The sequence below is a fragment of the Papilio machaon genome, chromosome 23, assembly GCF_912999745.1.
Source record: "Papilio machaon chromosome 23, ilPapMach1.1, whole genome shotgun sequence".
Lineage (NCBI taxonomy): Eukaryota > Metazoa > Arthropoda > Insecta > Lepidoptera > Papilionidae > Papilio > Papilio machaon.
The window spans coordinates 2,254,377-2,280,894 of NC_060008.1; the positions used below are offsets into that span (position 1 = coordinate 2,254,377).

The following is a 26,518-nucleotide window of genomic DNA, read 5'->3' on the forward strand; positions in this document are numbered from 1 at the left end:
CGGAATGTGCTCGTAAATGGTGTTGCCATAAATCGATTATACAAATATAATTGCTTACATTATATCATTCGGTATTACTTAATTTTAAGATTTTGTGCTCGAATTTCAACCTTAATACTAAACGAAATGCGATTCGATTTCGAACGACGGGTACGTTACAAAATGGCGTCCGTTGTGTTCACACTAAGTCGAAATTCATTTTATAAAAAGCGTCTAGACATCAAAATGCAAGCAACTCGTAAGATCGCCGTCCACTAAGCGCGATATGATATGACAACACTTGTACAAAATAAACCGCATTTAAATCACTGGAACAACGGCCGAACTTCCATACTTAATTTATAACGACCACAGCAACTCAAGAGTGGGTACACTCGGCTGTCACCAACTGTCACTGTCACATTGACAGGTGTCAGTCGCGCGACAGTGGCGCCCCAAGCCAAACTTACGCACTAGCTGTCACGACATCGCCACTGCGGCGGCAAGTTCCATACACACGTTACGAACTGCTGGCGTGCTCGCGTGATGACGTCACACCGGCCCGCTGACGTCACACGTCGTTCATCACGAATGCAACATGCATTGTGGGTTCCTAGAAATAGTACAACACCAACCTTATTTATTTAGATCAGTGATTGTCAAACTTATTTCTTTCACCGCCCCCTTTGAAAATCAGTTATATTTCAGAGCCTAATTTTTATTCAGCCTTAAAACTTAAAAACCACAATTTCATTGTTTTAATAATTTTAATGCCCTCCATTTTTTGGCCTTCTTATCGCCCCCTCCTAGGTTTCAAACGCGTCCAAGGAGGCGTTATCGCCCAAGGAGGCGTTATCGCCCAAGGAGGCGTTATCGCCCACTTTGGGAAACACTGATTTAGATCTACACATTTATAAATTAAAGCTCTAATGCTTACTTTATAAGTTTAAAGATTTTTGTAATTTAAAATAGAAAATTGTCGTATTTCATTTGATTTTGTTCAAACAACATAATAAAAGCGTGTAAATGCTCAATTACTACTGATATAACAGCGATAGAAGTCGTCTGTCAGCTCCATCTAGTGGCGATATCATACAACACTTACACACGTTCCTCACACCATAACAAAGGCCTCCTGCCCCCTGAAGAGGAAGGGATGCTGGTCGATCATAGTCTGCACGATGTCCTCGAGGTAGGGGCGCGTCATCTCGAAGCGGCCCATGTCTGAGAACTGCACTGGGAGCAGCGTCGGCCACCAGCAGATAGCCAGGTTCTTGCTGTCCATCGAGTTCAGCTTAGAATTGTCCGCGACCCTGGATTTTAGAAACTTATTTTAAAGTCTAATTGATTGTGTCACTCAAGAAATACGATAGGATTATTGGCACTCATTGTATCGGAGAAGCGAGTAAGCATAAAGAGGTGATCAAAAGGTAAAAGTATGCATTGTTTATATGTACATTTCTGTGAATTCTTTTGATAAACATTACATTTCATTGTAAAACTCTGTTAATGTGAGATTTTTTTTAATTAAAAGATGGCAAGCGAGCTCGCGGACAAATAGCGAAGCGACCGCTGCCGTACACATCGATAATTGCAGATACGTTGCCTAATTTTAATCGACGAAGGACGCACGACGAAGCACTGAATTTCATATTCCCCAATCCTATACGTCCACTCCAAAAATCTACTTACCCTTTCCATCCATTATTTATAATATAAACATGGGAAGGAAAAGGAAATTTAAATTAGACCTACGTCAGACACACTCATCATATTGTACGCGGAATGACTAACTTGACGTTCATCTTCTGTATAGTATAGTACCGTGGGAACCGGACTATTCGTGCAAAAAAATATTTTTGGTGGCGTCTACCACTGTTAGATGTGGTATAGACGTCGCTGGTGTGTCAGAGAAATGTCACACCTGGCAAAGTGATGCAGCACGTAGTCGAGTGTGGCGCGGGCGACGGGCGTCAGCGCGGTGTTGAGCAGCGAGCGCAGCGCCAGCAGCCTCCAGCTGCGGTCCTTCAGCTCCACACCGCCCGCTATACAACCGCGCATCGCTACACACATACATACATTCATTTAATACGTTTTTTTTTCTAACAAAGTTATGACCCTTTTGCAAAAAACAGAGACAACATTATAAGTCTATACGGTAGTCGAAATCCACAGTTACTTTACTATCATCATCATCATCATCATCAGTTATCACCCTAACTTAGGGGTGACTAGACCATAGTCACCCACGCTGGCCCAATGGGGGTTGGTTGACTTCACACATATTGTAGTGGCCTGTATTAAATGAAAGTTCTTCTTGATCGGAGATGCTAACGCCTTTATTGCTCCCAAACGATTGGACAATTTTGACAATTTACAATAGCAATTTATACTAAGTTCGCCGCGGCTCCAACAAACGTAACACTGTGCCGCACCGTTCTTTAGCGGGCTTAAGTTAAAACAACGCCGCGTCTTTCTGTGTCAGTTGATAAAAGATTTACAAAGAAACCCTTTAGCGGCCCGCTGTGGCGACACAAGATAAACATTGAGCCGACGATAATTCTTTGAAATGTTAAACTTGTCGCGATGCGAGTTCAAGAGCGGCACGTGTAACATGAGTTGGTAACTACGACGCCAACACACTTTACTTTACTGTATATACAAAAATTACTAAATAATACACGTTATTTTCATCAAATCACATTAAAAGGCACATTTTGAAATGCATTGTATATGATTTCAGATGTCTATAAAACAATGAAAACTTAACACAAACTGCACCGCTGTATCTTTTCCCGTCTTCAGCGAAACGTTAAATTTGCCATCTATCTGACATATAAATAATTAAAGACAGCACCTTATATACTTACCAGCAATATCTTCCAATTGTGACATGCTGGTCTCATCCAAGAGGGGCGGCAGTTTCTTGGAGAAAAAGTCTTTGAGTGCAGTCGCTACGGCATTCACTGGGATGTCTAATGCTTCTAGATCTATATTGGGGTCTGAAATAGAATGTTTTTATTACTTACAAATATAACATTTTATACACCTAACCTAAATATGTAGATAATTATAATATGTGACTAAATTATTTTCAATGGAAGGATAAACTTATGTAAATCTTCTTAAAATTATTCAACCCAATTTTTAACGACATTTTATTACGACAAAGTTGTCAGTTGAAAACCTACACATCAGCGATATTTAAAATCTTATTAATATTATAAATGCAAACATTTAGATGGATGGATGGATGGATGTATGTTAGAAGGTATCTCCAAAACGGCACAACGGACCTTTACGAAATTTGACACAGATGTAGAACATAATCAGGAAGAGGACTTATTAAGTTTTTTTTATTCCGCACAGTCAAAGTCGGGGGTGACAGGTAGTACCTTCATAAAACTTGCTGAATAACATATCGACATGCGCCCTGTTGCCGGGCACGCGGTACAGGCCCTCTGAAGCAAGGCCCTCTCGCTCTATGAACTCCACGCACTTCTCTACGAACAGCGGCACACCGTGTGGACCCTGTAATACAATGTATGGAGAAAGTGAATTTTACATATAAAGTGTAGAATGATTGTTGGAAATTCATTAACTCTGCCTACACACCATCATGTTATAAATGTCTTTATTATATCAATCCGCTTCCCGTATAGTTTAAGTATTAAAAATGAAAATTAATATATACCAAAATGTCACAAAGAAAAACAGATATATAATATTAAATTACCTGTGGACCCCAATTCTGTATCGATGGTGCATTTGTTATCTGTGATGAATTCTTTTTGTCTTTACTTTTGGAGAATTCCTGGAATATAAAAATCTACTTTTAATTTAATTAAGGCACTACTGATTTATGAAGTTAGTAATTCAGATTGTTTTACTATTTCAACTTGCTGTGTATTTGACGATAAAATTCGATAAATTGACACATCTTACTTATATTATAAAGTGGAAAATTTAGACAGATAGATGGATAGATGGATGTATGTTTGTTAAAAGGTATCTCCAGAATGGTTTATCGGATCTCTAATATAGGAAACGACTAAAACCGATGTCGACACCGGACAAATGTACATGTGTTTTAGCTGTTTCCTATATTACTTAATGTCTCACTTAAGCTTGAATAATTTAATTAACGGATCTCGGTGAAATTTGGCATAGATGTAGAACATAGTCTGAAAAAAAAAGCAGACTACTAATTAAGTATTTTTTATATCTAGTATCTATCTATTAGACATCTAGTATATTAGTAATGAACCTTATGCCTGCGGTCGTGTTTGCTGAAGGGTTGTCCGCGGCGCCGAGAGTCAGCCGCACTCGAGGATGAGTTGTCTTGAGCCGAGGACGGGTATTCCCCGGATAATAACTGCAAAACAAAATTGCATGAAATAGCAATTTTAATAGTAACATTTTTTTGTATCTATTTTCTATATTTAATCGATTTAATATGAAGACTTTTTATTTCATTTTTTTTTTATAATATTACATAGATTTTATTGAGAACTAACCTCATAAGGCATTCGATCCTGTTGCATGAAATTAAAATTACACAAGGTTTATTAAAAGCTGTATACAATTTTTATGTATACATATTAATAAAATTTGAATATCTGTATTAGAGTTGCTGATGACAAAAAAAAAACAATTTTAAAAATCTTTGTATATATCGGCTGGACCGATTTTACGAGAAAGCTAAGTGAATCTATTACTAAAAATACATTAGGGGGTCTATTTTATTAAATCTAATTACCTTATGCGTTGGCTCATGATGTGGAGGAGGCGGTAGAGGGCGAGGACGTCGCGTCTCGCCATCCGAACTACCGTCACTGGAGTCGCTCGCAGCCGCTGCAACATTAAACAAACAGTTTTTATCTTATTTTTATAAACTAAATTGCTAAAATAAATAAATAATTAGTTAAATTAGATTGATAATGTCAAATTATTGCGTTTACCTTTATCTTCTTGAGTCCTCGCCCGGTATCCGCTGGGCAACTCGGGTGGACCTACAAACATGCCCAACTTCGGTACTCGCGGACTCTGAACCGCCACTAAGTTGCCTAGAGACCTGTAACATGAAACATATAATTTTAACTAAGATACAAACTACGTTATTCAAACATAAAACCATTATCTATATCCATCAAAAACAGATAAGTCGCGTTTTAAAAAGGTTTACTAAAAATAGAACAATACAAAAGAGTCATTGCACGGAATCTATTTTACTTGTGAGGTTATTTGCAAAACATCTTGGAATATTAACTTTGAATTGTGTTGGTATGGCAACATTGTTCATTTTTATATCATAAAACGAGCAAGAGGCCACTTTAATACACCAAAATATCGAAGCGACCGCTGGCCATGGACATTTGCAATTGCAGATGCATTGTCTACCGCCAATCGACAAAAGAGTGGACACACAAAGACAATATTTCCCCATCCTTTGCGTGCCGTCTTCCGTCAAATCCACTTCCCCTTCCCATCCTTTTCTTGCAAAAAGGTGAAAAGTGAAAGAGGAAGAAATTTAAGCCTCCAGCACTCGCACTCATGAAACTTGCAATTGCTTCCATTTGACGGGTGTCTTCTGTGTGGTTGTTGGCACAATTGTGCAACAGATGTAGTTGGTGTGATGTTGTGTTGGTGTGATGTTGTGTTGGTGTGTTGGTGTGTTGGTGTGTAAACACTGACCTCTTCTTGTAATGTCTGGGCGCGTGGTGCGCGTTGTGCCGCCGCCGCGCGTGTATCCGCGCCGCGCCGCCTGACGCCTCGCTGGACCCGGAACTGTCAGTCTCCGAGAATGCTGTATCACAAATATAACATTTACTATTACTTTCTATTGTCATCCCTTTCTTTCTCTATCTTATTTAAACAGAGACACCTGTATATTACAAGTGTTGCGCCTGTGAAATTTTAAAAAAATATAAATAACTAGAAGCGAAAATTTAAATTGATGAATGGATGAACGCATCTTGATGAAATTTCGCACAGATGCAAGACATGTTCTATAAGAACAAATAAACAACTTATTAAGTTTTTATTATTCGTTCTTATTATATTTTTATAACAAAGTCGAGGGCGACAGCTAGTATACTATACAATTAGAAAAGGAACATCAAATGGTAAAATGTCTAGTAATATCATGAATTTCACGATCAATCGGTAACATTTTATCTTTAATACATTAAAAAACACTCACATGGTTGATGTAAAGTAGTCTTTTCATGTCTTCTATGTCTCCTAAGCCTGGTCATAGATGGAGCCTCCATGTATTCATTAGTCTCTTTAATCTGAAAAGATATAACATATTACATAATATACAAAGTACATAACTAAAACTCTTCACAACAAATTCTTATCCCACATTACATCATGTACAAGTCAAATTTGGTTAAGCGAGAATCTCGGATTAAACCACTATCACTGAGAAAATATCGCTCTCTTATACTCTCGCTTATTTAAGTTCGACTGTATTCATATATTTTGATTTAAAATCTCTTAGCAAATAAGCTATAATATTTACTAACATAAATAAATCTTTTTAAGCTATCAACTTATATAAAAAGTATGTACATTTCTACTTATTGCTAAGGGCTAAAAGTATTTGAAAAAAATATTAAAAAAAAAACAATCAAAAGCTCAATTTTAGATCAACCGTGCTATTTGCCGACATAAAAATGCAGCCAAAATTATTTATAAAAAAAAATTAACAAACCAATCACATTACTATTTATTTTGGATATATCCGTGTCCATTAAAAATAAATATCTCAACGATTATTTCATTTTTGTGGTTCACATTTTTTATTCTTTCATTATAAAAGCTCTGTCAAATCAACTTGTAAAGTTAAGAAGCCTAAATCCTTAAATGTACGTATATTTTATTTGAAATATACACTTGCTCTTATGCGGTTTACGAACCCTAAGGGTGAGATAAGATACAGCTGGAACTATAAAAATAAACGCCATGCAAAAATGAACTTTATCTAAGCGTGACAAGATGCATATCCTTGTGCTCTTGTACCTGCGCGTACTGCGCGTCGAGCTCGGTCTCGGAGCTGACGCCGGAGGGGTGGTGGTGCTGCGCGCCCGCGCCCGCGTGCGTCCAGCCGCGCCCCGTCTGCCCCACACAACTCACACTGTCCGACTCGAGGGACCATGTACCCGTACCACCACTACGCTACGTACCACTGTACGTACTGTACGTACTGTACTAAGTCGGTACAACCCCTCGAGTTGGTTCCGTACAATACTAATGTTTATTGTCGTCTAAATCCGGCTTAAAGGACCAATTTGTTTAAATCTCTCGAATGGAAATTAAGTCAAAAATGTAATGCTGTGCGTTCACGTTTTGAAATTTTGAAAAAATATTTCAAAGGTGCCTTAAATATATTAAATTTGATAACACCGAGTCCGGCTCGAAGGACTATGTGCATGAATTTGTATAATAACAGGCAATAAAGTATTATGATTTCGATTCTTCTTTGAATTACCGAAACTCGAAAAAAAATAGGACAACAGAGTATCCAATTTATTGTTATATTGCCTGAAATTATTGAAAAATTAAAAAAAAAAATTATCATTAGTAAAAGTATCGACTGAAAATGATTTGAAATAACAAACATAATTGAGAAATAATACTTTTATCATATAAATAAAAACAAAAATTATCTTTCAAGAAACACTAGGTATTATTATCTCAATTAGGTCACAGGTTTTGAAATGATTGTATCACATGAAGAGCACTAGATAACCTAACATGTAGATTATGTGGGTAGTTGATAAACAGTCATACCTTTCTATCGCGCGAGTGCGGAGGTCCTATAGTAATGTGTTGTAGCGCATCGCTCACCATCGTGTAGTTATTCATATCCAATTTGCCAGGTTGCTATATCGTTAACAAAAACATATATAACAAGACCCTTATAACATCTATCTTATATATATAAAATAAAGTCGTACACGTACACTATTTATAACTCAAGAACGGCTGAATCGATTTGACTGAAAATTGGTGGGCAGGTAGCTTAGAACTAGGAGACGGACATAGGATAATTTTTACCCCGTTTTCTATTTTGTTATTCCGCGCGGACGGAGTCGCGGGTAAAAGCTAGTAGTGTATAAAGACATTAATTTGTACTGTACTAACATGAATCTATAATTGAAGGTTGTATTTTTTCTATATATACAGGTAAATTTTTATTAAGTTTCGAATATTATTATAGTGTCGTAGATATAGACTGCCGTGTAAGGTGTTTCCCGTTGGACCGATCGACCTAATGGGAAGAGAATTCCTGTAGGCTCATAGACCGAACGGGAAACAATCGGCGTGACATTTGTATATTGTTTTGGTTGTCTTGTCAAAAAGAATGACCACAATCTTACTAATTTTACTATTAAATACGAAAGTTTAGGTGGATGGATGGATGGATGGATGGACGGATCGATGTTTGTTACAAGCTATCTCCGGAACAACTCTACAGATCTTGATGAAATTTAGCACTGATGTAGTCTGGAAGAACACATATCCCATGTGTTCTTATAAAGTTTTTTTTTTTAATTCGGACGAAGTCGCGGGCAAAAGCTAGTTAGGAGGGTTACATTTAACATACCTTGAGTGTTTGAGAATGCCTGGGTCGCTGTGGCGGGGGTTGGGGTCGCGTACGACCAGTTGTGAATGCGCGGTGCCCGTAGCCCGCAGGCTGCCACACTCCACCTCCATCTGCAATGTACCATAACACCACTAATATACCACATCGTTATATAGCACTGCTAAGAGTAATCACAAAAACACTGTTTTAGTAACTAATTTTAACCTTGAGTCAGCAAGCAATCACGGTCTCTCAAGGTCAATATAACTTTAGTTCAAACATACCAATAATAATTTTCACATTTCATTCAATTTACTTGAAAAATTAAGGTAAGGGGGTGTTCATAAATTACGCGAGGTGTTTTTATTTTAAATTTCAGACAGACACAGAGAAAATTTGACTCGACCCCCTCCCCCCTTAAACCTCTCGCGTATTTTATGAACGCCCCCTAATTTCACATTTTTCTTTTCAATTGAGTTCTATTTCATGCACACACACTTGCTACAATATATATTGCAAAGTAAATATATTTTAAAGTCGAATATTTGTAAACAATACCAAATAACAAATTGTGCCAGTATAAAAATATAATTAACACTAGAAACCACATTCTCATATTTTGATAAAAAAAAGTATCGTAAAACAAACTACATATTTAAAATAAAATATTCTTAATTAAATAAAACATAAAATAAAATCAAATAAAAAAAATTCTATCCTACTTTTTCATGCAGATAAAAACTTTAAACAAACACTATATGCATTCTCTAAATAAAAAAAAAATCTTACTAGAGAAACTTTGGATTTTTTAACATTGTTTAATATTTCCATAAAGATTTCAACATAGACTCTTTTTCCACCAGCACGACTATCCGCTGGGCATAAGTGACTTGTCATTTTAGTTTTTTCTTTTATTAAAATATCTACACTGGTTTTAACTGTTTGACTAGTGAAACACCTCTAATGCCAGTCATAAAGTCGCGGGGATATTTGCTTAGTGGAAAAGCTGTCTACAACATGAAGTAAGGTTATTTTCACCTAATCTGCGTCTCGAATTACATGGTTGCAATATAAATGGACTTTTAAAATTATTTGGGATATAAATCTAAAGTTTCTCTATCGCCATTGCCATTGTATCGTACAGGACTAGACAAGTCTATCTACACATAATCGTGTCTCAGTAAGATACTCGCTTGTGCAGTCACCTGACTCGTGCGTGCTCAGCGACTCCTCCGAGCAGTTCAGATCCGCTGCGTTTGTAAAGTACCATTACATTGTTATTATTGGTATTTATTAGTAAAAAAAAATTGTACGTCTTCATATCCAGACAACTAAAATCACCATACAAACCGATTTTGTTTTCTCTTTTAATTTCTCATGAACAAATTTATTATTAACACTTTCAATGTCTCAATGTTCTTTATTCATTAAAGTAATCCGAGTCGTTGTCACTGAATGTGTTAAAAACTTTAGACCAGGGGATCCCCAAAGTGCAACCCCAAGGGGTCGATATCGAACTTAAAGCATTGCTTATTCTCACTCTGTCTTCTTCTATTGACCTTCAGAATTAAAAATAATAATAATTGATCTTAAAAGTAGGTAATTTGGCCATAGGGGGTTTGTGGTAACAGTTCATTTTGGAAAAGGGGGTCACTTGTCCAAAATATTTTGGGGATCCCTGTTTTAGATTTTACGCGTAAATTTCGTAATAAGAGTTAGATAAAACAATAGGAACATAAAACTAAAAGTTAAAATTTTCTCCTAGAATGTTTTAATGTTAACAATAACTGAAGCTTTGCCAGACAAATTTGTGTCGTAATACGTTACACTTACGGGACAGATCGGCGTGCATCCTGTGGTCCGGTGGTGCAGGCTCGGGCGGAGTACTCGGCGGCGGGTACACGCTGAATCCTATTACAAAAAATAAGGCTATAGTTGTTTTCAGATATCTTTGCGGCTCTTAACTTCTTATTTTTTTAAAATTATTTATTTATAATACAGTGTTAACCTTGGAAATATAACTACGTCACACAAAACTATTTAAAATAATTTGACTGTAGGATCAAATTTTTTTTTAAATTTAAATTAATATAAAATAAAAGTAGGTAAATAAGTTAAGTTAAATGTCTTGTGTGTGCGCAGAACACAAGGTTAGTTATAGTAAGGCGTAGAGGGACATGGGGGAGGACACTGTGCAGCACGCCTATTACCTTGAGCCGCCAAGATATTTGAATTTAACTATACTAATTTAAAGATGGCACAAGTTAAATAAATCTCTCAAACCTGTTAAATGTAAATTACTGTTGTTGTAAGTCATTAGTACATCAAATTCATAATGACGTCCATGACTAAATTCACTAACATTTAGCAATTTCGTAAACTTAAAAATAGTAAGTCAATACAGTTGCTAAATGTTTTTTGGTTGTCTACATAGGAATCTAATCTATCTACAGATATCTGCCTAGCTCGTATCTCTCAAGGTGGTGGAGTCAGCATTCCTAATCAGTCTCTTCCACTTTATCTTCGAGATCTTCATTTGTGACTTAAAACTCTTACTCTTTTAGCATTACATCTAGCAAATCTACAGATAATATAGAATATCTGTATACCTTTAAGGAAGCCTCTATTCTTGGAGTTGTTCAAGGTGTCACTGTATTCAGAGTCGATATCAGCTCGTGAGTCAGGACCGATCAGTAGATCCAATGAGTTAGTCAGTTTATGTTCCATCCTGAAATAACACAACAAATATTAATAAAACAAAAATATCGGTTTATTAAAAACCAATTCTAAACTTCTTGGACAAATAAAATTACTTAATTTTTTTATATTACAATGTGGCAAACGAGCAAGCGGCCACATGAATTCGCCGAAATGGCGAAGCGACCACTGCCCATAGATATTCGAAATTGCAGATGCGTTGCCTACCCTCAATCGACGAAGGAGACGCACTAAAAGAGAATATTTAACCTTCCTATGCATCAAATTCACCTTCCTTTCTCATCCTTTCCTAATAGGAAAATGGTGGGAAGGGAAACAAGACTAAAATTAGGCCTTAGGCAATCTCTTATCTGCACCAGTAAATAAGGCATTAAGTTTTTAAACTGAGTGTTTGTGTGTATGTATGTATGTATGTATAGAGATATGGTACTTGTGGTTGAGATGGTGGGAGTGGTGTCGCGGTGGTGGTGCGGGGCGCGCTGCAGCCACATCTGGCAAGTTGTGAGGCTGCTCCATGCGGAAGGCGCGCTCAATCTCGCCTTTACGCTCCCACACCTCCTTGAAGAATGGCGTGTAGAATGCAGCTGGAATATACAAATGGTTTATTGATTACTATTTATATAACTACATTCAAAATACGAGTTAAATTGTATACAAAATTGATTTATAAAACTAAATTAAAATCTGTTTAGATCATAATTTTATCAAAAAAAAAAAAACAATAATATACAGGATTAAAACCCTAAGACACTTCACTTTATGACTACAAAAAAAGTATGGCATGGCAAAGTATGGCAGATTTTTTATGGAATTCTATGTGCTTCTGTTTACTTAATATAGGCTTTCGAATAAGAAATTTCAATACAAAACAAAAGATAATAATGACATGATCACTTAAAAATCATTATAAACATGTTATCACCACTTTAAACAAAAAAAAGTAAAGAAATGTTATTTTGCTTAGAACTTAGAAAAGTTATTTAAAGTACTTGTTCATTAACTGTGTAATATGTTCTAATTTTGTATCCTGAGCATACTTACCGAGGGTTTCTAAGAGAAAAATCTCAAAAACATAGATTTCCCACAGATATTTTGGTCTCAGAAACCCAGTGTTTATGCAATATCTAATATATAAAATTCTCGTGTCACAGTTTTCGTTCCCGTACTCCTCCGAAACGGCTTGACCGATTCTCATGAAATTTTGTGAGCATATTCAGTAGGTCTGAGAATCGGCCAACGTCTATTTTTCATTTTTTTTTACTGCGAACGGACGGAGTCGCGGGCGACAGCTAGTTTAATATAGTATGTATATTGACTAACATTTGTTCTCAGCGCTGGACGTATAAGTAGTGAAGTGAGCACCAAGTCTGTCAGCAGTGGCATTGCCCTCCGTGATGAGGGCGTGGCCGAGGTCGGTGCCGAAGAACGCGGTAGCTGCAGATCCACCACCATCAGTCACCGCCACCATTTGGATCGGCAGGTTGGGGATATTCATCGAGAATGCGCTGCAAGGTACAATATCATTAATATGTGGCAGAGAAAAAAAATCAAAAAAAAAAGAGGCCCAACTGCAAGCACTTCCAATCGATTAAAATAATTTTTATCAAAATCGGAGGACCAGAGACGGAGATTCGCGGTAACACACATAAAAAAACTGTCGAATTGATAACCTCCTTCTTTTTGAAGTCGACTAAAAAAAAGAAGGTGAGGGGAGTCGGACAAAGAAAAAATATTCAGTATCACAGCTCTCTCTCTCAAAAAATCTTCTTTAGTTAAGCCTTTTGGAGTGCATAAGACCAAATCATTAGCTTTCTGCTAAATGACAAAAAAAAATATTACTAACTTGAGAGTAGCCAAGCTAGCTTTCCTCTTGGCAGAGTATATTAGTATAAATCCATGAATCAGCTCCTCTCTGAATTGACTGGCGCCATGGAAGCTCGATATTATCACCTGCAAAATATTTTTCTATGAATATTATGATTCCATCACATTATCTTTGAAAAAAAAAATGAAAAAAGAGACAGACTATGGATATTTAAACCATTATAAACTGACCTCGACTTTCCTCTTTGAGTCTCCGAGGAAGGTCTCTATGACAATAGAGCGGTCGCCGGTAAGGAAGCAGGCGCGGTGGCCCAGCAGTGGGCCTAGCACACGCTCCGGTGAGTATGGGTCATCGCAGAACATGCACACCATTATCCTGAAACACATATAATATGTATCAATACAACAAGAAGTAAGCTCCCCACAACTTGTTACCACTAGGTAATAAGTCCATATATACTTTAAGATTCAAACTTAATAGAGGCTTGTGGTCTCAACTCTGAATCTCCAATAGCCTAATGGTTAACATCGGTGGCTCAGGGGTTAGGCAATTGACTTGCAATCTGTAGGTCCTGGGTTCGAATCCCACCACGTACCAATGTGTTTTTCGATTTACATATGTACATTTATCCGACGTTCTTACAGTGAAGGAAAACATCGTGATGCTGCACATATCTGAGAAGAAATTCAATGATATGTGTGAAGTCAACCCGCACTTGGCCAGCATTGACTATGTCCTAGTCACTACTAACTTGGGGTAGGCTCCGAGCCCCTCAGTGGGGACGTATAGTGAGCTGATGATGGATGATTTCCGATTAAGTGTTCGAGAGTTATCCTACCATTGCACAAGCATAGAGAAAAAAACTTTGTGGATAATGTACGCATGACACTCTCCGGCATTGACACTTAGAATTATGTTCCGTGTTCAACAATGTATTACCGTATATCAGAGTCGAAGCAGACGATGAGGTCTCTGTAGAGATGGGCATAGCTCGCTTTCTCTCTGTTGGTGCGGATGAGCTCCTGGATAGCGTCAGCAGTCAGCACCTCCGTGCCCAACTCACTCACCGCCGCCTCCATATACGAACAATGTAAGCTGGGACAAAAGTATATTAATCATTAAAACAAACAAACATACTGTAGTGGACTGTATTATATGAAAGTTCTTCTTGATCGGAGATGCTAACGCCTTTATTGCTCCCAAACGATTGGACAATTTTGACAATATACAATTTATACTAAGTTCGCCGCGGCTCCAACAAACGTATCACTGTGCCGCACCGTTCTTTAGCGGGCTTAAGTTAAAACAACGCCGCGTCTTTCGGTGTCGGTTGATAAAGGATTTAACAAAGAAACTCTTTAGCGACCCGCTGTGGCGCCACAAGATAAACATTGAACCGACGATAATTCTTTGAAATCTTAAACGTGTCGCGACGCGAGTTCAAGGGCGGCACGTGTAACATGAGTTGGTAACTACGTCGCCAACACATACAACACTAATAATTTTAAGTACCAAATAAGAATATATGAAAAAAAATATTTTCATTCAAAACTTGTGTAGTTTTGAATATATTCAACGCGAACGTCAAACGTATTATTTATGTATATGTTTTTGTTATAAAACGATAGAATTCGACTGCCTTGTAATCCGTATATATATATTGTTGTATCTGTCTTGTCCAATAGAATGAAATAGATAACGTTATATATTAACAAAAGAGTCACAGCAGTGGAGTTACAAGAAACAGCAACAATGATCCATTCTACAAAAAAAAAAGTTTTCAGTAGTTTGAACGTGAGTTAGCAAAGAACTCACTTGTCAGCAAGGTTCTGCCCCTCCTCCTGCAACCTGGCGAGTTCCTTTTTGTCCATTCCTTCATCTTGTACGAACATCACCACTAATGGAAGACCCTAGAACACAATAAATATTACAGTTCGTCGATTCCTAAGTAGTCTTATTCAGTATTTCACGTTTTCATTGTTATGGTTTTTATTTGAAAGAAAGAATACAAACTTGAAAAGGTAATTTATCTTCTTGCTCAAGACTCGACAGCAGCGTTTTCTCCGCACAATTTCTGATGAATTCAAACGACTCCTGGTCTTGATAGACGCAGAAATAACCTAAAACAGAACATATTTATATATGTAAATATATAACATTAACAATATTTTTTAATTCTATCATGATCTTAAAAAATATATTACTATACTTTAGAAAAAAACTGAGCCTTTATAGTGTGCAAGAATATGCTGGATAAGAGCAAAGAAACACCAATAGCTTCGTACGATATTTGAACATTAGTTAAAAGGACGAATTCGACAAAATTAGATAACAACACATATTGGTTAATTAAAAATAAAGTGTAAATCAGCTCTGAACCGATTCAAAAGTTCAGGTCAAAGACTTGAACCGTTAAACTGCGGCACGACAACTAAATTAGCAGCTCACGGATCATCACGATATATGTAATTTATATGTGAACAAAACGCTCAATTCTATGTATATATTGAGCCGAGCTGCGAGTCGGTTCACAAATGTGAACAGTGAGTTGATCTGCAGGTCATTAAGTTCAGTTCAGTTAACTAAGTGTACCGTTAGGTGCGAAGTCATCATCAGTGTCGGTGGTGTCATCAGCATCAGCAAGCCTCAGCCGCTGCTGCACCCGCCAGGGTTGTCCGCGTACACAGACACGACGCGCAGCATCACATCCCGCCAGCAACCGCGACCCGAACTCACCAGCCACGCCCTCCATCTGCACACAACATCTCTACTTTAACTTTTTTTTATATCATAAGGTGGCAAACGAGCAAACGACCACCTGGATTCGCCACAATAGCGAGGCAACCGTTGCCCATAGACATTCGCAAATGCAGATGCGTTGCCTACCTTTAATTAACGGAGGAGGGTACGCACATAAAGAGAATATTTTTTCTTCCTATGCGTCCCCTCTTCCGCCGAATCCACTTCCCCTTCCCATCCTTTCTTAATAGGAAGTGGACTAAAACTAGGCCTCCGATACCACACTCATCAGACGAAACGCGGAATTGCTTCCACTTGACGCCTGTCTTCTGTGTGGTCGTGGTATTGCACCGGTCGACCCGGCCAATTTGTGCACCCAACAAATATTGTTGTTGCGGGATCTACCACTGTTACCACTTTCCATTTCACAACATTTACAAAAAAATATTATCACGATCTTATACACCCAATTACCTGAAACTTTTGTACAGGTTTTTCAGCATTTAAAAGTGGCTTACTTTATATAATGAAATAGTAAAGACGAGTAAAAGTTGTATAAACTGACAACATATTAAATGTCCCCTAAATCCGTGAGGTTACAAATATACGAAATATTGCAGTAGACTATGATTATCAGATGACACTCACCCCCAATATGATGACATTTATCTGATTGGAATCTGTGGTGAGGGCCCAGGGAGCGGCAGGCGGACCTGCCTGACATTGCGACTCACTTCCTGATGTTAAAGATCTGAAATCATACATACATTATTACATTTCTACTAAGCTTAAATTATGTAGAATTCAACTAATACATTGTACAACGGAAAACAACTAATATACAAAGGATAAAATTAGAAATTTAAGCACCATGGATCGTCTTCTCTCATAATATTCAGCAACTACTAAACTCCCTCAGAAAACATTATTCAATAATTGCTGACTACATTTTTCAGTATTTGCTGAACATATTGTTCAGTATTTGCTGAACATTTTGTTCAGTATTTTCTAAACATATTGTTCAGTATTTGCTGAACATTTTGTTCAGTATTTGTTGAACACATTGTTCAGTATTTGCTGAACATTTTCTTCAGTGTTTACTGAACACTTCGTTAGATATTAACTGAACGCGCAGTATTTTCGGCATTGTCCACTGACCCAACTCGTGTGTTCAGTATGACGGGCAGCGTGGCATCGAGACAGTTGGCGGCGGCGGGGCAGTGCTCGCGCATGGGACAGTGCACAAAGCCGAGATGCTGGAACAGCAGCAGCTTGCGATCCTGCTCCATGCGGTCCAACATCTTGTACCTGGTACATAGTAATTAGTCACTTTATGTTTCAAAGGCAAAGAGAGTAACAAGGAATAATGAATTATTTTACCGTCGCAACTTAAACGACAAAAACGCCATAGTTGATATGTCTGTTAGAATTTAAGCAATTCTTGACAAAATATTTTTTTTTAAAACGTGGTAGACATTACCAAAGTATCAGATTACGATAATATTCTGAATCAACAAAAATTAAGTAATTCTCATCATAAATTATAAATGCGAAAGTATAGATTGATTAATGTATGTAGGGATATTTTTTACAAGGTATCTCCGAAACCGCTAAATGGATCTCGATAAAATTTGACACAGATGTAGAACATAGTCGGGACTTTTTAACTTTTTATTTACGTACGGACGGAGTCGCGGGCGACAGCTAATATTTAATACATTAAAAGTACCATAATAGAATACCTGAAATCATCTTGTAGTACATCAGTGATTTCCTTAATATCTTCTTGTGTGATAGTGCCGGTGGGTGATATGCTTTTAAAATGATAGAACAAGTCCGCATGTTCCAACAGCAGCTCCTGGAATTAATACTAATTAGAAAAAGGTAGACTTGATAACACAGAACTGCTAGCCCTACATCACTTGACCCGTAGCTTCTAGAAGCTGCTAGAAGCGTGACCGACCTGCAAGTTATTACGTCACTTGACCCGTAGCTTCTAGAAGCTGCTGGAAGCGTGACCGACCTGCAAGTTATTACGTCACTTGGCACGAAGCTTCTAGAAGCTGCTAGAAGCGTGACCGACCTGCAAGTTATTACGTCACTTGGCCCGAAGCTTCTAGAAGCTGCTAGAAGCGCGACCGACCTGCAAGTTATGACGTCACTTGGCACGAAGCTTCTAGAAGCTGCTAGAAGCGTGACCGACCTGCAAGTTATGACGTCACTTGGCCCGAAGCTTCTAGAAGCTGCTAGAAGCTTGACCGACCTGCAAGTTAAGACGTCACTTGACCCGAAGCTTCTAGAAGCTGCTAGAAGCGTGACCGACCTGCAAGTTATGACGTCACTTGGCCCGAAGCTTCTAGAAGCTGCTAGAAGCGTGACCGACCTGCAAGTTATGACGTCACTTGGCACGAAGCTTCTAGAAGCTGCTGGAAACTGGAAGCTGTGACCTACCTGCAAGTTATGCTTGGCGCGACGCTGTATCTGACGCTGATGCTGATCATAAACGCGCTGCTGCTGCTCCTCAGACAGCGCCTCGTAGCACTCGCGGCCCATCAGCAGTACGCGCACCTCCGACAGCTGCTTGCCCGGCGTCACATAGCCTGTCTCCTCCAGCAGACGCTTGAACTGCTGGCACCATCTGAAATTTAGAAATAAATAAAAAACTTTATAAACCAAATTTTAAATTTTATAAAAATAGGCGATTATATAAACAGTTGACGATAACTAAATTTAACAAAGAAAATGTGACCAAAAGTTTCAATACTTTAACATAGAATAGCCAACAGTCTTCGGTACCTTTGCCTAATTACGATAAAAGCAAATTTGAACTTAATAAGATTAAAACTTATTTAACATCTTACTCGTAATTCCTCTGTTCTTCTTGAGCCTCGTGTAGGAAGGTCTTGAATACGGCGGCCGCTTCATTCGTCTCCAATATATCGTAAGGTATCTTCTGTGATTGCCCCAAAGTCTATCAACAAAAAGAACTTGACAATAATCAATGTTAACAATGGCAAGGTAACGATTTTTTTTGGCTCAAAAGAAATCATTTCCTTGAGATTTCTAAAAATTTTTTCATTATTCTGGCCAATTATATTGTAGTATAACCCACAAAGTTGTAATCTGAAGCTGGATTCGATCGCTGGACTGGAATAATGTAAACTGGCTGTACCTGATATCGCACTCGTTCTCCAAGCCGTAGCGTGGTATCAGTATTGAGCGGGCTGTCGAGGTCAGAGCCGGAGCCCGAGGCGGAGTCCCGGCCGCGCCCCTCGCTGAAGTAAACCGGGAAGTCACGGTGCGACCGCAGCTGACGGACTACCATCGGCCAGTCGCTGAAAATATTACGTTAAATGATACAGAATTATCGATATGACATTATCGATAGCAGTAAAAAGTTACATAGATAGTATTGTAGTTAAATTCTACTGAAAAAGAAAGGATTCTTTCTACCAATATTTTTTTATTAAGATACTGAACAGCCATATACAATTAAGAAATAAACTAATACAAATCAAAAAGGATTAAATAGTATCCTTAATAATTACAGACTAATCTAAGTTAACTTTTAAAGTATTTAGTAAGTAAAAAATTTAATAAAAGGAACACAACATAGATGCAATATAACATAAGACTTTTCAGGATATTACGCACTTTAAGTTTGTAGACAGCAAGTTTGAGTAAAATATCAAATAAAAAAATTACAGATGCGAAGAAAAAAGGTGCATCTGAAGTAGTTAGTTTGTGAGAATGTGATGTGAAATGTGTCTCTGGATCTTGTATTGAAATTTGGACACTTTAAAGGAAATTTCTTCAAGAATAGGGGGACAATATTATATTAATATAGGTAAATAATAAAAAATATAAGTGAAAAGTAGTAATAATATTGACAATTATCTCTTACTTCTCCTGAAGATCTTCAGTAGGCAGGTTCATACGAGACAGCGCTTGTGGCAGCTTAGCTAGTTGCTTTCGGAGTTTCTTCGCCGAGCGTTCTTCTTTCAGACGTCGTATGTGACGACGGTATACCACCTGGAAATTCAAGATTACATTAAAGTTGTAAAAAAAAAACTAAGGAAATATATTAAGATATTTTTATGTCGAACAGTTACCTGAGTGCCATCATTTCCAAACTGCTGAACAAACTTTATCCATTCTGGAAAGTGACATAATCTTTTGCTGGCTGCGGACCACATTTCCCTGAAAAGAAAAGTTGTTTATTGTTGACACAATTAAAAAACAACAATTTAAAATTAATGGGAGTTTATTTTAACATAAAAAAAAATTGTAACAGCATGGAACATATTAAGGAGACATACTTGTGATCTTGTACATGTATCCGAATGAGCTGAGTAAATGCCTCCGTCACAAAGTCCAGAGTCTCACGTCTTATTCTCAAAGCCTCCGCATAGTTGGCCACCTGAAATAAATATATATTATGTTATTATAATTTTAAAGCAATAAGTGATAATTTATTAACATTCACTATATTTATCGCATATAATGTAAGGACACAGATTTTTTTGGTAAGAAAAATCTATACTCAAGGATTGTTTAAAATCACTATTTAAAGATTAACAGTCGTTAAGTGACCTCTTCGGTTATATTTAGTATAGGGATCTATGCTTAGGGACTCTCTAACCGTTAATTTTTCAGTTTAAAACATACTGCTATCTATGTGTTGTAAAAGATAATGACAAAGATCTTGGACTCAGAAATCCACGGTTAGTGACTTACGACTCTGAATAAGATAGTAATACGAGTTACCTTCCACATACTATAAGATATTTACCTTAATCCTAGCCTTAGCTTTATCAATCATCTGAGCGAGCAGGAAGAATGCCTGGTCCACATTGACATTATCATGGCTGGAGGTCTCCACTATTGGTATACTGCCTTTGAACTCCTTCCTCTGGACCAGTCTCTCCGCCTCTCTCACCCCTTGCTCACAGGCTTCATCATTCTTTGATGTCACAAGGACAACTGGTTTCTTCAGTTTTATTATGTTCTGGAGGATTGCCGCTGTTATTTCATTCTAAAAAAAAAAATTTATACTTTTATTTAAAATACATTTTAGGAAACCTTTTTTTCATTGTGTCTAAATAAAGTGTAAACAAAGGTTAAAGCAACTTCGTCTCTCGTTCTGTTTTCTTTACTAATTCCCTCACCTGCTTCTCCCACGTCCTGCCGGGCACCAGGCTGACATCATACACGCAGAGAAAGCCATCCACAGTCAGCTTGCCATCAGCCATCAGCCGTTGTTCGTACTCCTTTTCTATACCCAGCTGGTTCTTACACACGTACATCAACTTCTCTGCCGACTGTATCTTTGTGGCGACGCATCGCTTCACGTACGGCTCTGTTTTGCCCACTGTACAATGATAATTCAATTAACGGAGAGTCTCGACTGTCGTAACACTTGTGTAACAACAATATTGACATCCCTTTCATTCACTTTGAATAAAACAGAGATAAGAATAGAACGCTTAATCATTGATGGCTGTTACATTAAAAATACATTCTGCTTTGAATATAAAAGAATAAGATAGAACACTAACCTACCCTCACATGAAACTACTCGCAATATCTTAATGTAGGTACCCGTAAAACCTTCAAAGCCACTACAATTTTCATCATAGCAGTGAACATGTTAAAGATAATTTCTATCAACTAACCTTTGAATGGCTGGAAGCAGGCATCATCAACGAATTCCGTCTGCTCGATGACCTCAAAGCGGTACTCCTGCTCATCATTTTCCTTCGGCACGCCGCCCCAATACAAGAAGTGGTCGTTGTTTACCACTCGACCGCTGAAGTCGGACTAGAAAAAAAAAACAAAAAACCGGATGTTACAATATTTAGTCTTAAAACCCGTTCGTCTTTAAGATCCATTTAAATAGGAATTAAGTAGGTATCTTTTTTCTCTTAAATTGATAGGAATGATTCACTTTGTATTTCTCATCTCATTTCCTTAATCGCCCGCCCTTTATAACCTAGATAAAGAAATTAGATATATGATATATCAATACTTCCCTAATTATATTGGTATAAATAAATACAGCACAATTAATAACTTGTAAATAATGAACCTGAGCAATTTCAAATTCTTCGCGACATCGATAAAAAACGGTAACAAAACATAAAACGGTATTCAGCAAAAAAATACAACCTTCAATTTATTTATTTCAATATTCACAGTCAACAAAGACAAGTGGTCAAGGGCTCTTTGGGAACGAGGGCCGAGCGACAAAGTGCCAACTTAAGCACAATCGGAAACTCGGTGAAAATATTTCGAATCAGCTTAATTTCTATTTCTTTGTAAAATAATAAAAAAAGTACATTAATTTTAACCAGTATACTAAAGGGGAGAGTTTGTATGTATGGTGTCAAGATATGAAAAAATTATATTTAATGTTCATAGCTCTTCCCTTCTTTTAATTTGAGATAAGTTCACTCAACTAATTTAAACGACTACAACTCTGAAACAGATTCTGCAAACATATCACCAAGTTCTCTGTAACTATACATTTCGACTGTTGTGCTTATATTGCATATTGCTGTCTATGTTTTTGAATGAAAGTAAGGGATGACAATATGTTTCAATTCTAATGTAACTACAGTCAAAATGTACAGTAAATCTTTTCCACTGCACTCTAATGTATATGCAGCTTTATAATAGTAAAAGCTATTTCCGCTCACCTGACTTAGGACGGATATGTGATCAACGTTGTAGTCGTCAGCGTTGGTGCGCACGAAGCGGTTGCAAAGGCAAGACTTGCCGATACCCAGCTGACCCTTCTCCTTTTCCGTACCTACACCAACAAAATAAAAACAATTTTACATCTTAGCTAAATCTTAAACTGTCTATTGTAAATTGCATAATTTGCTAACCTAATTAGCGGAAGAGATAAATCAATGTAAATGTAAATATAATACAAAAGAGTTGCATCAACATCTCTATATATATAAAAGAAAGTCGTGTTAGTTACACTTTTTATAACTCAAGAACAGCTTAATTGATTTGACTGAAAATGGGTGGGCAGGTAGCTTAGAACCAGGAAACGGACATAGGATAATTTTTACCCCGTTTTCTATTTTTTATTCCGCGCGGACGGAGTCGCGGGTAAAAGCTAGTTTAAAATAAAAGCCCATAATCTGTAATCACTTTCTGTAACTAACATCATTAAAGCAAAAATCACTGTGAAAACTACCAACTTATTACATGCATAACATTCCGAAGAGTGCCACAAGGACATACATAAAATTATTTATTTTAGATTCATTACTGTTTACCATGTATGATAAAACATAAGACTTTCAATGACATTACACTCCAATCTATCATATGACATACTTAATAATCCAGAGCTCCGTTTTTTTTGCCAGGATTTTTATAATTCAGCTCTTAATTAATAATTATAGGTCACCTTATTTCCCATGTGCATATATCTTTATAAGTGTGCAACTCCGCTGCTGTTACACTTTTTTTGACACATATCTATGTTCATTTTTCAAAAATAATGTGACAAATTAAAAAATGTATTCATACAAGTGTCAAAGCAGTCGTAATACATTATGGATAAATACAAATGTAATGATACAAGCTATACTACAAATGTAATAGTTGTGAAACTATTTAAAGCAACCATACTTATCTTACACAATAAATAATTTAAAGGAAACCTACACACAATGCAACAGGAAGTAGAAGAATAGATAATAAACACCCGTACAGCTTGTTAACAATACCAATTGGCATTGCATCGTATTGATCATTTGATTTGGTAACACATAGGAACCAACTCTAACATAGCTGAATTTAGTGTAAATGTATCCAAAAAATGTTAACATGTCTTTCCCTTTACTAACATAGACTGTGCTGCTTTTCAGCATAGGTGTCTGGTGAATGGTCCAATTTTTCATCAAATTTATTCAATCAATTTGTTCATCTACCATTTTAAGAATGACTAAAAACCACACAAAATTGCATACTATCAAAATTATGCATATTATGAACTTGTTTATAAGGTGTTTTAAACTATATAAGTTTTCTAACACAGGAAAAATTTACTATTTTTTTAACCACTAAACTTAGAACATATAACAAACGTGATATGCATGATAAACACTATTACAAAATGTAACTTTTTACCAATAGTACACATTACTAGTTCTTATAAGAAAGTAACATAAGAAAAATTTTCATTTACAGATCCTTGATAGGAAATATTGTACTTTTCTAATAAGTAATCTCATTGTAAAAAATGATCCTACTTTCTTAGTTATGTTGGTCAAATGTTTATTATACAATTTGCCTGTTGGAACATTGTCATTAAGGCAATTGAGATCATATTGCACAAATAGAATGAGCAACATAGGAGGATGTGGTGTTGCATTCTTTCATTGCATGTTTACTTATATTTGTCCTGTTCATGTTTACATGACTAACTTCGAATTTTACTCATTAATCTTTAAAAAGTAACAAGATTTATGATTTTTCAAATATTCTAAATCAACAATAACTTTAAATGACAAATTACAAACATAATATCTTAATCTTTTTATGATGTAACATTAACAAAGTTTTACACTATCATCTGCATTATAAATTTTGAAGAATCATCATCATCAGCTCACTATACGTCCCCACTGAGGGGCTCGGAGCCTACCCCAAGTTAGGGGTGACTAGACCATAGTCAACCATGCTGGCCAAGTGCGGGTTGACTTCACACATGTCATTGAATTTCTTCACAGATATTTGCAGGTTGCATCACAATGTTTTCCTTCACCATAAGAATGTCGGATAAATGTACAAATGTAAATTGAAAGGCGAAAAACACATTGGTACATAGCATGATTTGAATCCAGGACATGCAGATTACAAGTCAAGAGCTTAGCCCCTGAGCCACCAACACTTTTAATTAACAGGATGGTTTTAATAGGTAACATACATACATCATGTATTTTACATACATTATGTAAAATACAGGAGCGTCGGTGGCTCAGGAGGAGCGTCGGTGGCTCAGGAGGAGCGTCGGTGGCTCAGGGGTTAAGCACTTGACTTGCAATCTGCAGGTCCTGGGTTCGAATCCCGCCATGTACCAATGTGTTTTTCGATTTTCGATTTATGATTCGATTTAGATATGTACATTTATCCGACGTTCTTACGGTGAAGGAAAACATCGTGATGCAACCTGCACATATCTGAGAAGAAATTCAATGATATGTGTGAAGTCAACCAACCCGCACTTGGCCAGCGTGGTTGACTATGGCCTAGTCACCCCTAACTTGGGGTAGGCTCCGAGCCCCTCGGTGGGGACGTATAGTGAGCTGATGATGATGATGATGATGATGTAAAATACGTATCTAACATTCCTACATCTGCTTAAGCAGATTTTTTTAATAATGAAATTGTGAAACTCAAATTACTTTACTATCTTTTTATTTGGCTTAATAATGTATTTTATTTATATATTTTAGATTACTTACCATGGGTTTCTGAGACCAACGCCTCTATATAAAACATATTGTTGTCCCTATCATTGTCTTTGACAAAACAGATATGACAATGTATTTTAAATGTGGATTTTGGTCTGAGAAGCCAACGGTTAAGTGACCATCCTATGTATATAAAGATATGTATATAAAGATTATTAGACATTAAAATTATCAAGTTAACCATTGTTTCTGATTTTTCCATTTACATAAAGAAAATTGTGTTTCATATATTTATGTAACTGCTACGTGATTTGACTTAAGATAAATAAGGAGACCCAACCTTTAGAATAGGAAAAAGTACAGGAGTATAAAAAATAAATTCAAAATAAAAAGACCCATCCGATGAAGAGTTACATCTCTTAAGTGATAAAACTTTTTTCGTTTAATAGTTTGAAGATAGACAAATTATGTTATATTTAGATCTATGTTAGAATACTTACCAGACAGTCCCACAACAGACACCGTCACCAGCTTTCCCCCGACATTCTCCGACTTTTTTGCCATCGTAACAAATTTATCACTGTCTAAGCACGTAACTAAATAAAACAACACTTACTACGAACATCACAACACCAGTTTCTACAAGTTAAAAACAAATGAAATTGATAATCATGTAAATTCTTCTCAATTTACGATTGCCTCGTAAATTATAAGATTAAATGAAATATAAAACTCCTTATTGTTGACGGAAAGTTATTCGTTTTCATTTAATAAGATATATGGCAGCAAAACTAACAAAAATAAAGCATTTGCTCTTAATTAGTAAAAAAGAAAGGGGAAATAGCGTTGACAATGATCGCCAGATGTGCCGACATTCAATAAACGCCCAGTTTTGTAACAGACATCCTCCTACTTTTGTTACAATTCTAAGTTATTTAATTTTAGAAAAAAGCAATGACAATCATATAAATTATCAAATGTAAAACGTAATCAGTTAATTTATTGTATTCACTATATAGCCCTACACTTGACACACCAAATTACAATACTCAGATAATCTCAAAATCTGCAATGGATTATACGATATATAATTTTTAAAATAAATCTCACATGGATAATGTTACACAAATTCTATATTTTACATTCTAATGGGATTGAATTTCTAAAAGAAAACGTAAAATTTCTACAGATTCTACACTGACACAACTCGCGTTGCTTTGTACTAAA

General features: G+C 36.7%; 1 protein-coding gene across 1 annotated transcript; it reads right to left on the minus strand.

Moving 5' to 3' along the window:
• On the minus strand, positions 1 to 26,507 carry LOC106711207 (rho GTPase-activating protein 190). Its single transcript, XM_045683683.1, has 40 exons — positions 26,402 to 26,507; positions 25,792 to 25,930; positions 22,553 to 22,665; positions 21,530 to 21,674; positions 21,023 to 21,225; positions 20,647 to 20,889; positions 20,174 to 20,274; positions 19,967 to 20,054; positions 19,759 to 19,886; positions 19,027 to 19,189; positions 18,716 to 18,825; positions 18,306 to 18,492; positions 17,597 to 17,712; positions 17,013 to 17,162; positions 16,503 to 16,605; positions 15,708 to 15,867; positions 15,129 to 15,235; positions 14,931 to 15,025; positions 14,055 to 14,210; positions 13,346 to 13,490; positions 13,134 to 13,240; positions 12,611 to 12,795; positions 11,721 to 11,874; positions 11,182 to 11,300; positions 10,406 to 10,483; positions 9,778 to 9,822; positions 8,594 to 8,703; positions 7,777 to 7,869; positions 7,006 to 7,101; positions 6,182 to 6,272; positions 5,674 to 5,785; positions 4,941 to 5,053; positions 4,739 to 4,833; positions 4,247 to 4,354; positions 3,716 to 3,793; positions 3,375 to 3,510; positions 2,850 to 2,981; positions 1,904 to 2,042; positions 1,085 to 1,292; positions 1 to 592 (listed from the first exon to the last, which is right to left on the minus strand). Exons 2-39 carry the CDS (start codon positions 25,853 to 25,855, stop codon positions 1,094 to 1,096), a joined length of 4,767 nt encoding a protein of 1,588 aa, XP_045539639.1. The 5' UTR covers positions 25,856 to 25,930; positions 26,402 to 26,507; the 3' UTR covers positions 1 to 592; positions 1,085 to 1,093.
• Between the last annotated feature and the right edge of the window lie 11 nt (positions 26,508 to 26,518).

Coding starts and splice junctions, on each gene's coding strand:
- LOC106711207 (XM_045683683.1), bottom strand. CDS start 25,855: ATGGCAAAAAAGTCGGAGAATGTCGGGGGAAAGCTGGTGACGGTGTCT. Junction 9,823..10,405: donor GATGCACGCCGATCTGTCCC/GTAAGTGTAACG, acceptor TTACAAACGCAG/CGGATCTGAACTGCTCGGAG. Junction 2,043..2,849: donor ACAATTGGAAGATATTGCTG/GTAAGTATATAA, acceptor GTATGTGTGTAG/CGATGCGCGGTTGTATAGCG.